Source organism: Podarcis gaigeae, assembly GCF_964106915.1.
Source record: "Podarcis gaigeae genome assembly, chromosome: 13".
Taxonomy (NCBI): domain Eukaryota; kingdom Metazoa; phylum Chordata; class Lepidosauria; order Squamata; family Lacertidae; genus Podarcis; species Podarcis gaigeae.
Window position 1 is genome coordinate 21,800,591 of NC_139689.1, and position 12,175 is coordinate 21,812,765.

Here is a 12,175-nt window from a genome sequence, read left to right on the forward strand (position 1 = left end):
TTGTGTTTTGTGGGAGGAAAATTTCAGGCACTGGATTTCTAAGATCCTCTAAGGAACCTCCTGTGGCCTGGGAGATCTTTCATGTGATCCCAAAGCTATGGTGGAGAGCTGTTTTTAGTAAGTGGTGAGGTAAATGCACTCTGCACATGCCCAGAGGCACTATCTTCTTTATTACATTTTCGCATACATCATTGGGGAAAATAATTTTGTGGGTGAAATCTTGGCCTCTTTCAGAGAACCCAGCAGTCTTAACTCCCATCTCCCCCACTCCTGTATGGCCCAGATCCCATTCTTCTCCCAAAGAACCCAGGAGTCCTGGACACACACAGAGACCCAGCCATGATGGTTTAATTTGGCACCAAGGCAGTGTTTTAGGGTAGCCAAACTGGGATGTGGGGAAAAGAGAGAGAGAGAAAGAAATGTACTTTCATTTTTAACCCCTGAGCAGGGATGTCAAATCAATGCAGAAACACGAAGGGCTACCCATCTCTGCGTCTGTTGGGAAGGTGGTTATGGTCCCAAAGAGTGATTGGCTTCTTTTGTTAGGTTGTCATGATTCTTTACAATACAGGATTATGGGAAATGTTTCAAGCCCCAGAGAGTTCTGGGAACAAGCCCATGAACTGCATGACAGCAGCAGCCAATGAGACCACAGCCCTCAGCAGCAGAGGATGATGGGATTAGTCACAGCTGCTGCAGAGGATGATGGGAAAGTAACTGCAGTCTTGGGAAATGATGAGGTTGGTCATAATTCCCTAGGAGCAAAGACTGGTTGCTAGTACATGGTCCACGGAAGACGAAACTGCATGGTGAGCTTGGCATTGGATCAAACCAGGAAGGCATACATAGAAGCAAAGCTTGATGAAACGGTTACAAGCATGGTGGGCATTCATCACCAGCAGAAGAGCATGATGAGAAGCTGCTGATGCAAGCAGAGCATGCTGGGATGGCCACATCCAGTCTCCAGCGGCAGACCATGATTTTGTTTGTCCACAAGAGCAGAGAATTATCAGAGGATAGCCGGGTGTGTCAGCATGTCCTTAAACAGCAGAGCATGATGGGAAGGTTTCAACAATCATTTGAAGCAGAGCATGATGGGAAGGTGTTGGTGACATCATTCTGTAGTGAGAGTTTCAAGCCGAGCCGTCTGAAAGGGGAGGGCTCAAGGTCTCTGTGGAGTCTGTGCGAGGTACAAATAATTGTTGGAAGTAGCAGCTAGGACCCCACGGGGGCTGACATGAGTACTGTAGACACCTCCAGGCAGGTCATTCAGTACCCCTGTGCTCTGGCAGCAAAGCAAGAGAAAACAACACATCAGAGAAGGCAGAAGGCTATGTACTCCCCAGATTTATTCTTCCTGCATCCCACCAACCCTTTCCACCTCCTTCCTAAAACCAACTATCACTGAGTCATGCAACCTGAGAACATAGGAGCATCTAGACCAGCCTCCTGTTTCCAATAGAGGCCAGGCAGATGCTTACAATTTGCAGGTCCCCAAACTTGTATTCAGAAATGTACCCTCCACTGGCGCTTCTCAAAACACTGCCTCCTCAGTAAAGGTTACCAGATTTTTTTCAATGAATCCAGGGACACTTTTCAACTTCAATGGATTTTGTATGGGGACTGATTTGTAAATCTGGGGACTGTCCCCGGAAAGTCTGGTAACCTTACCCTCAGTAGACCACCTGAAAATGGCTGGAAACCTCAGTGGGACACTTATTTTTGCTTGCTTCAGTGCCAACACCATCAACATTATATTGATGATTATATTATAAAAAAAACCACAGGCATTAAATCAGTGTCTTGTTGACCTGTTTGATTAACCCTGGTCAATCAAAAGGGCCTCAACTTCCATGTCAGAAAAAACAACAAGAGCAGGTCCGAATACAGATACTTTTGGTTGTTCCAGAAACTATCAGCAAATCAGCTGGATGGAGCTTGCGGACCACCACTGGTCCACAGACTACAGTTTAAGAACTTCTGGACCATCTTTGATGGGGCTACACCATTTGACCATCTAACCCAGTACTGTCTTCTCTGATTAACAGCAGAGATCTCCAAGATCTCAGGCATAGACCTTTCCCATCACCCACAATGCCAGTTTCCTTGATCTTGAGACGCCAGAGGGTAATGAACTTGGGGCTTCACCACACAATGCCTCTGCTCCCCCCCTGAGCCACAGCTGTTTCCCACAAGCGACCCCAGCTAAGCCACCATACCATGAGGATTCTCCTGTCAATGAGCCGACATAAGTTATTCCGGCTCCCACCAGCTACAATATGGTCAACACCAAGGAAGTGGCAGGTGTAAATCTGGGGAAGGAGGAAGAAGAGAATCAGGCAGAAGGACAGAATGAAGAAAGGGGAACATTTTGAGTCCCACCCTGCCATACTGCCAGGAAGGACTAGTATCTCACTAGCACCTCACTAGAAGATGGGAAAGGGGACCCTCTCAGGAATCTAGTACATTTTATGACCAGATCTCTTTGGGTGATGAGGAGCCAGGCCTGGAGAACACACAAGATGCTTAGCCCAAAGGAAGGGTTGGGAGGAATGGGGTCAGAAAAGGGTCTTCAACCTGCGAGTGGCCCCGGAAGTCTTCTGGGATGTCCAAGATCTTGGAGCCACTTTCAGCTTCCCAAATCTGGTTGAAGTAAAAAGTAGTATTTGTGTTAAATCCCCTTTTTTTAAAAAAATCGACATTTTTAAAAGACACATACATTATTTACACATGCACAGTTTATTTTTAGCAATGTATCTCTCACTACCTCTAATTAAAGTCAAATTACACCCCCTGTAGGGACGCGGGTGGTGCTGTGGGTTAAACCACAGAGCCTAGGACTTGCCGATCAGAAGGTTGGCGGTTCGAATCCCCACAAAGGGGTGAGCTCCTGTTGCTCGGTCCCTGCTCCTGCCAACCTAGCAGTTCGAAAGCACATCAAAGTGCAAGTAGGTAAATAGGTACCGCTCCAGTGGGAAGGTAAACGGCGCTTCCATGCGCTGCTCTGGTTCGCCAGAAGCGGCTTAGTCATGCTGGCCACATGACCCGGAAGCTGTACGCCGGCTCCCTCGGCCAATAAAGCGAGATGAGCACCACAACCCCAGAGTCGGCCATGACTGGACCTAATGGTCAGGGGTCCTTTTACCTTTACCTTTACACCCCCTGTGGGATTTGACTTAGTTTTTAATTATTAGCGAACTTGAGGGGGCTGAGTTTTGGGGAAAGAGAACCCTGAGGTAGAATATTTAATCCTTTCTTCACTTGCCCTAAATATAAATCAATCTTCCCCCCTTCAAACTGCTTAGGAAGCTCCTTATCCCAAAGGAGACCATTGGTCCATCTAGCTTAACAGTGAGTGGCAGCGGTTTCCCAGCCGTACCTGGAGGGGCTGGGGATTGAACCTGGGACCTTCTGCATGCAAAGCGAATGCTCTGCCACTGAACCATGGACCCTCCTCGCTCCAACAGGGAAAAATATAGCCACCTCCGAAGCACCTCTTCCTCCAGTTCTCACCTGCAAGGTGTTGTTCCTCCTCCAGGAGCCTGTCAGGATATGTGTCCCGGTTTTGTCTATCGAGACGGCATCACCACAGACGTGAGGCCCAGAGATGCGCCTGTGGCAAAGGTGGAGCAAGGGTGCGGAGGAGGAGGCGAGAGCAAGAAGAGAGGGGAAGAATCATTAAAGGCTGAGGAGATAAAAAAAAAAAAGCAGGAAGGTGGGTGGGGAGGGCGAGAGAAGATTGAGGGTGAGAAGGGGAAGGGCAGTGGGGGAAGTAGGGGATGGCTGCGCAGGCGTACCGTAAGGAATGTGATGACTGCATGCTCCAGAACTGAGGGGACAGAAGCCAGAGAACTGAGGTTAGGTGGGGTTCTCCCTCCAGCATCTGCCTGATAACATTTCCCTTTTGCCTAAGCTGACAGAGAAGCAGGGGTTGCTGGTGCCCGTTGATAGGGCAAAAGACAGGGAGTCCAACAGTAGGTGGCGCCAGAGCCAACTATTGTTTGCTTTGCTCCATCCTTCTCTTCCTTGCTGAGCATGGAGACTGAGGAGGAGGCAGTTGACACGCAGGGTCACCCAATGGGCTGGCTGTAAGCAGGAAGGCTGACAGGTGGGGCGCTGCCTAAGGGCAGAATTACCGTACTTTCCCATGTATAAGACTATGTTTTTTTTACAAAAATATATACTGTATGATTAAAATAGGGAGTCGTCTTATGCATGGATAGTGCAAAGTGGGGACGTGGGATTGGTTGATGTCACGAGCCGGAGATTGTCAGCAGCATGTTATTGGTGGCCTCAGCAAGGGGCGGTATCGATTGGTTGTTGATTGTTTCTGCCGCTGAGGGGACAGATATTAGGAGGCAGTTGCACGAGTGTTAGCATAGGTCAGGTGGGTGCGTGGTTTTTGGTAATCCTCCCCTAAAAAAAGCTCAACAACTCTGAGCTCTCCTCCCCCATTTTCTGTACAGTGGTACCACTGGTTAAGAACTTAATTCATTCCGGAGGTCTGTTCTTAACCTGAAACTGTTCTTATCCTGAAGCACCACTTTAGCTAATGGGGCCTCCTGCTGCTGCCGCGCTGCCGCTGCATGATTTCTGTTCTCATCTTGAAGCAAAGTTCTTAACCCGAGGTACTATTTCTGGGTTAGAGGAGTCTGTAACCTGAAGCGTCTGTAACCCGAGGTACCACTGTATTTTTAGTCCCCCAAAACAGGGGGTGTCTTATACATGGGGGTGTGATATACACAGAAAAGTACGGGAGCTTGAGAGTGTCCCATTTCCCCTAATGGACCAGCCTCCGCTGCAAGGGAGGAAGGCCAGTGGCGTCTAAACTTCCTTCTTATAGCATGACCAAGCCAAGATATTCTGCCACCTGAGGCAAAAGGACAATATGGCGCCCCTTCCATGTACAGATATTGACTAGACTGGTGGTTGAATCACACCGGTAATGGGACAGCCAGTTAGCTTAGAGGGCACAGGCCAGACCAAATGACAAATACAGCTCTGTCCTCCAAACATTTTCCTTCCAACCCCACAACACCTGTTGCCTGAGGTGGCCATCTCACACTGGCCTTCAAAGAACGCAGTGCTGTGGCCTTCAAAGAAAACAGTCAGGACTTGGGAGCCATTGATTTGCTGCAGAACTCCTGCACATTGCAAAGGATTCTGGGAGATGCTAACGTCCTGCTGGAATTTGGAGCTGTGCCCCCAACAAATTGAGAGTGTGCCCTAAAATATGGTGCCAGTTTCAGGATTTTTTTGCCAGGGCTAGAGGTGGAGACTTGGGCATCCCTAATCTGGAAGAGGTGTACGTGTAGAGAATGCAAGCAGAGGATTTTCCCAAGATGCCTTTGAGCTTCCTGTGGCCTTAACAATTACTTGACCCAACCCCCTCTGGAGCTGGACCTGTATACTCACATTGCACATTCCCCAGTAATTCAGCCCCACCAACACTCCTTTTTGCCCCTCACCTCACCCAAGCCTTCTACTTCCCACATCACAGACCCCATCACCTGCACTGTGTCATCCCATCCTCCAGAGATAAATCGTTCATCGTTATCCGGGAAGAAGGTCAGGGCATAGACCCGGGATGTGTGCCCATCCATCACAGTGGGGGAATAGCTGGAGGAAGAAAAGAGTTGCTGCTTAGGAAACCAAAAGCCAGCCAAAACACACACCCTACTAAATCCAGTGCACTGCATGTACTATTCCCCCTATTAGTACTGCCCGGTGTCCTACTACCAGCATAAAGGTAAAGGTAAAGGTATCCCTGACCATTAAGTCCAGTCGTGACCAACTCTGGGGTTGCGGCGCTCATCTCGCTTTATTGGCTGAGGGAGCCGGCGTACTGCTTCCAGGTCATGTGACCAGCATGACTAAGTCGCTTCCAGAGCAGCGCACAGAAACGCCGTTTACCTTCCCACCAGAGCGGTACCTATTTATCTACTTGCACTTGACGTGCTTTCGCACTGCTAGGTTGGCAGGAGCAGAGACCGAGCAACGGGAGCTCACCCCGTTGCGGGGATTCGAACCGCCGACCTTCTGATCAGCAAGTCCTAGGCTCTGTGGTTTAACCCACAGTGCCACCCGCGTCCAGCATACCTTGGGCTAAAAGTCTGGATTTTCGCCCAGGTCTGAGCATCATACATGTAAATCCCGGGTCCTGCTCCCCCTGTGATGAACTTGGAGCCAGAAGGGTTGAAAGAAGCGATCATTGTCTGGCGGTCCTCCGTTATGGTTCTCACGCAGGTGCGGGAGGGAACATGCCACAGTTTCACTTTCCCACCGGAATCTGTGACGGAGAGAGTGAGTGGCCAAAGGATTTATTACGACATGAAAGGTAGGCTTCTGAGACAAATATTTCCATGGGGCATAGGCAGGAACAGAACGGAATTCTGAACACATTTTTCTGACTTGAATCAGCTTGCAGAAATCCACATTCACCATTGAGGAAGCTGACAGATTTTGGAGAAAACCCAGTTGGAAGTACTGTATGTGACAAGAGGGTTTAATAGTATTCAGGGTTGTGTGTACTTATGGATAGGTGAATCAGTCCATTTTGGTTTCTCTCTGTTTTTCATTCTTCCAACCTTGAGTTTTTTTAAATCATCATGGAAATTCATCATTATTTTAGCTCAAATTTCTCCTACACATTTTTGTATGTAATTTTGCCTAATGTGCAAATGTTTACAAATCAGTTTTCCATAATATAGTGCACTTTTGTATGTTCCTTTATGCCCATTTTACTCTAGCATATGCATTTTGGGGCACATTATTTAGCTAAAGCACTATGCTACAAAATTTGGAGAGGTACAAATTGTGAATTCAGAAAGCATGAATTAGGTACCGGTAAATGTAAACTGAATCAAATTACTTTCCCATCTCTATGTGTACCACACCTTAAAAATAACTAAACATGAAAGAATCTGCAGCAGGAAAACCTGGATTTTGAGACCTGTATCAGTTTTGTATAATTTATTTTCCTTATTTTGCTACTTTAATCATTAATCAATATTTTGCTAGTTGTGAGAGAAACAAAAACAATGATGTTCCAATTCCAACCATTGGGAATGTTATTTGACACCTCTTTGGAGTTTTTGACAAGTCATTTCCCACACACTTTCACCACAGGGGCTAGAATATTGGCTTTAAAAGAGAGAGAAAAGATTCTGTACCCATTTCTACACCCATTATTTGCGTTGCACATAATGCTGACATAAGAACAGCACTGCTGGATATGACCAAAGGCCTTTATTATCTAGTACAGTGGTACCTCAGGTTACAAACACTTTGGGCTACAAACTCCACTAACCTGGAAGTAGTTACCTCGGGTTGCGAACTTTGCCCCAAGATGAGAACGGAAATTGCATGGCAGCAGTGCAGTGGCAGCAGGAGGCCCCATTAGCGAAAGCACGCCTCAGATGAAGAATGGTTTCGGGTTAAGAACAGACCTCCGGAACAAATTAAGTTTGTAACCTGAGGTACCACTGTAGAGACAAACCTTGGCTGTCGAACATAATCCGTTCCAGAAGCCCGTTCAGCTTCCAAAATGTTTGACAACCGAGGAGCGGCTTCTGATTGGTTGCAGGAGATTCCTGCACTCAAGCTGAAACTGCATCATCAGACACTCAGCTCCCAAAAAACTTTGAAAACCAGAACACTTACTTCTGGGTTTTCAGCGTTTGGGACCTGAAACGTTCCAAAACGGAGCTATTCGAGAAGTGAGGTTTGACTGTATCCTGTTTCCCAGAGTGGCCAGTGAATAACTCACAAACTTTAAGAAGAGATATTTTGTTCTTGACTTTTCTTTTAAAAATATTTTTTACCGATAATGGAAACGATGAAAGGGTGGAGGAGAGTCAAAGGATTCAGGGAATCCTAAATGTTGATGTTTAAATTAAAATTTGCAATGTAAAACTTAATAAAAAAGGTTTTTTTAAAAATCCTTTTTACCGGAGCCCTCTTTTTTTTTTTTTTTTGACATCTGAAGTCAAATGTGGCTGTATTAGTTGTCTTTGGCAATTGTCTATGGATACACATCTTGAATTTGACACCACTCTGACAGTCACTGTGCCATCAGTTCAATAGCACATGTGTCATGCACCTGGTCCTGGGTGTCATTAAGGCTGAAGTCCAGGGTTGCCTCGTCTCTGGTCAAAGGTCAAAGGAAAGGTGTTACTCACAGGTGGCAAGCAAGACATCCCCGTTGTGAGCAGGCCCACGAGGCATAAAGTGCAGGGAGGTGACGGGTAACCCAAGGGCTACAGTCTCGCTGTCAGCAAGAACTTGATGAAGTGACCCATCGTGGACAGATAAAACCTTAATCAGAGGAGGGGAAAGAGGCTGTCAGGAACGCAAAGAGGTGGGCAGAACACAACACATGAACACACCATGCAAAAGATCATGAAAATCGAATCAATTTGCCTCCCCATCTCTATGTGTAAAGGTAAAGGGACCCCTGATCATTAGGTCCAGTCATGGACGACTCTGGGGTTGCGGTGCTCATCTTGCTTTATTGGCCGAGGGAGCCAGCATACAGCTTCCAGGTCATGTGGCCAGCATGACTAAGCCGCTTCTGGCAAACCAGAGCAGCACACGGAAACACCGTTTACCTTCCCGCCGGAGTGGTACCTATTTATCTACTTGCACTTTGATGTGCTTTCGAACTGCTAGGTTGGCAGGAGCAAGGACCGAGCAACGGGAGCTCACCCCATCATGGGGATTCGAACCGCCAACCTTTTGATCGGCAAGTCCTAGGCTCTGTGGTTTAACCCACAGTGCCACCTGCGTCCCATTCATCTCTATGTGTACCACACATTAAAAATAACTATTCTCATGGAACAAAAATCGGAGTCTTCAGAAGATGGCACTCCAAGATCTCTGCACAGCATGTGCTGCGATACACCATTTGTGTAGAGCTCAGCCCAGAGTATGAACCCCAGGGAGTGGACTAGCACATCAGGGCTGCCTTCAGATGGTGGCAGAACTGGGCATCTGCAAGATCCCAAGATGAGCAGAGAGCACTTGGCTCCCCACTTTGCAAAGATTATTCAAGAAGATCAAATGTAGCCTAAGAGAATTCACATTTTGCATGTCCTGACTCTTCTAGATTGTGTTTGTGTGTGAGAGGATGTCCAGTTAGGGTGTCATGTCCGAAGGCCCTCCAATCCTGGAACCAGCTCTGCATCCTTTAGAGAATGGGACAAAAGCCAACCCAGCTTATGAGATGGACATCTTCATGGAGCACGGTCTTTTGCAGTGGAAACAGAACGCGGTGCAGCTCATAATATAGATCAAGGTTGGTGAGCCAGCAGCTCAAGGGCCAAATCCAGCCGTCGTCAATATTTTGTCTGGACTGTAATAACCCATGAGACTGACCTTAATGGTACCAGTGCGTATTCCTGCTGCAACCCGTGTCCCTTCATTATTGAACTGGCAGCAAAGAAGCTGATCTCCACAATCTCTGTTGAGGAAGGGAATATATGCCCAGATTATTTGTATTTATTTATTTAGTCTGTTAGTCATTTTTGCACTAGAATTTCTAGGCTGTCTTTTAAACAAAAAACAAAAAAACTATAGGTCTTCGTATAGGCCCATAGGCCAACCTGAATGCCCTCTGGAGACTTTGACTTACAACTCCCATCAGTTGATAGGAATTGTAGTCTAAAATAATTAGAGGGCACCAGGATGGGGAAGGCTGCTATAGGCCTTTATTTTTCACCTATTGGCCTTCATGTATAACAAATGAAGTTATAAATAATGAAAGCATACAATCCACAATAAAACAAGATCAAATGACGCAGTCACAGTGCAGCTGAAAGCCACCCCATCAAATAAAACAGATGAAGGCGACTTGATCAAAGCAAAGGCCTGATGAAGACATCGGGGTTTGACAGCTTTTCAAAAAGCCCACAGATTTTTTTATTTTTTTATTCAATTCTTCAAGGGAAAGAAGCTCCACAAGCGAGGCTGCATACACACTGTATATTTAAAGCACACTTCACCAACCCACCCTCAATATTTATGGGCAGTGTAATTTGCCGCCACAGAACTATAATTCCCTGCATGCTTAACAAACTACAGTTCCCATAATTCTTTGGATGGGGTGGGAGGAATGTGATTTATATAGGCTTTAAATGCACAGTGTGTGTGCAACTCTAGATGCCGCAGAAGAGAAGGCTGCCGCATGTCACCAACAATCTCGCTTCTGATATGGTGGGAGATGGTGAAAGCAAAGCCATCATCAGAGGCTAGCATGGCTGGGCTTCTGAAGATAGCCCACATCCCAGCAGAGGGCACCCTGACAAGAGCCCACTAAAGTGTTTCAGTGAGCAGGTGAACCAGGCATAGCCAATGCCATGTGTTCCAGGTGTTGTGGGACTACAACTCCCATCATCCCTAGCTCTTGGCCGCTCTGCCTGGGACTGATAGGGAGTTGTAGGTCTACCACATCTGGAGGGCACCATGTTAGCATCTCCTGAGACAGACTCAGAGAGAATGCCTTTTCTAAGAGGCCTCCAAAAACTGGAATCAACACTAGAAGTGTGGGCAGGTTCATTTGCGGGAAGAAGGCAGTCCTTAAGAGATATCCCAGACCTCAGCCATGAAAGGCTGTAAATGTAATCACCAGCATTTTGAAAAATGCAGGTGGTCTGGGTGAGTTTTGAGGTGAGAGGGGTACATAGCATCTAGGGAGGAAAAGGCCTGCCAATTTTGTAAGATAACCAACATACTTAAGTCTAATTAATGCACGAAGGGGTTAAAACCACAAAGCAAGCTGTCCTGCCAGGCTTAGCTCACCTTGGCTTGGGAAGGACTCTGTAATCAAGCCTATATTCCCCTTCAATCCACCTGATGAACTTGGTTTGTGAAGAGGCTAAGCTGTTTGTTCCAGCTTAGGCTCATAGCTCTAATAAGCTTCTCTTGAGTTCCTATACCAATAATTTAAGAACTTTCACTACTGTGACTAAGGCAGGTTTTACTGCCTGTGCAGCTGAATCTGACCTTTAGAGAGTTTGTAAGTAAACAATTTTTAATTTATCAAACGTGTGGTCTTTTTTCTCTTCTGAGAGAAGAGGGAAATTTTGGAACTAACAATGACATGTTTTAAAGGTCAAACAGCTTGACCTTGCTGCATATTTTGTGATTTTAAATCTCTGCTGGGGTTCTCCTCAGGAAAATTCTTCAGCATTTTAGTGCAAATTTCTCTTAATAAACCCATTTTTTCCGTGCAGATTTGACTACTGTGCACATTTTTTGCAACCAAATTATCCTAACAGAATTCATTTAAATGTTGTTTTCACCAATAGACTCATTTTTATGCACACTTTAACCTAATGTGTGGATTTTGACAAACAGTATTTGCCAAATCAGGATAACTGAATTTCGAAGGCTATCTTTCAGTTTCCGTATTATTTCAGAAAGTGTGGGTTTGATAGACTCTGCCTTTGATGCGAATTGAATTTCCCCTCCACCCCTAATTCACACCCATTGCCCCCCTGGTTACCTACATTGTATGGAGCAGCCGGAGATCCCCGGAGATGGAGGGGCTGCTTGTGAGGTTGTCTTGAGTGTTGGTGGTGGGGTTAAGAATGCTTGGTCCTGCTATGGACATGCGGCCCCGGCGTGTAGGCTGCATTGCCCAGGGGGTGTGGGTCTTTAAGGGGAGGAAAGATACTCTGTTAGAGACTCTGTTTTTGAGATTCCAGTCTTCTGGACCCCTTTCCAACATTCTGAGGAGCAAAGCTCAGTGCTTTGGTGTACAGAAAGACCCCGGTTAAATCCCTGGCCTCGCCAGTTTTAAGAAGACTGGTTGCTGGCGACGGGAGAGGCCTTTGCCTGAGAATTTGGAGAGGCACTGCCAGTCAGAGTTGACAATGCTGGGCTAGATGGACATATAGCCTGACAAAGTGCAAGGCAGCTTCCTCCCTCCTTAGCATTCCCTGCCGCCCCCTGTCGTTCATCCTTTCCCCGCATCTCTCCCACTGCCTGTCCGCCTTCTGCAGGCCCTCCATCCCCACCAGCCATTCTCCCGCTATGCAGATTACCCCCCGCCCCATCGTCCTCATGCCCCAGGTTCCCAGCTGCCCCCCAACCCAGCTGCCCCTCATCCCGGCACCAGCCTCTCTCTTCCTCTCTCTCGGGTTCTGCAGCGGCTCCTAGCAACCAATGAGGGAGA

At 46.9% G+C, this 12,175-nt stretch overlaps 1 protein-coding gene across 1 annotated transcript; it reads right to left on the minus strand.

The window, feature by feature from the left end:
• Positions 1–330: 330 nt before the first annotated feature.
• On the minus strand, positions 331–12,134 carry LOC310829526 (protein tipD-like). The gene is made up of 11 exons (XM_083708099.1): positions 12,116–12,134; positions 11,508–11,653; positions 9,376–9,460; positions 8,181–8,316; positions 6,100–6,289; positions 5,511–5,619; positions 3,798–3,829; positions 3,514–3,613; positions 2,578–2,643; positions 2,220–2,312; positions 331–1,285 (listed from the first exon to the last, which is right to left on the minus strand). Exons 2-11 carry the CDS (start codon positions 11,633–11,635, stop codon positions 1,163–1,165), a joined length of 1,062 nt encoding a protein of 353 aa, XP_083564225.1. The 5' UTR covers positions 11,636–11,653; positions 12,116–12,134; the 3' UTR covers positions 331–1,162.
• Positions 12,135–12,175: the final 41 nt, after the last annotated feature.

Coding starts and splice junctions, on each gene's coding strand:
- LOC310829526 (XM_083708099.1), bottom strand. CDS start 11,635: ATGCAGCCTACACGCCGGGGCCGCATGTCCATAGCAGGACCAAGCATT. Junction 8,317..9,375: donor TACGCACTGGTACCATTAAG/GTCAGTCTCATG, acceptor CCTCTGATTAAG/GTTTTATCTGTCCACGATGG. Junction 1,286..2,219: donor TTGACAGGAGAATCCTCATG/GTATGGTGGCTT, acceptor CTTTGCTGCCAG/AGCACAGGGGTACTGAATGA.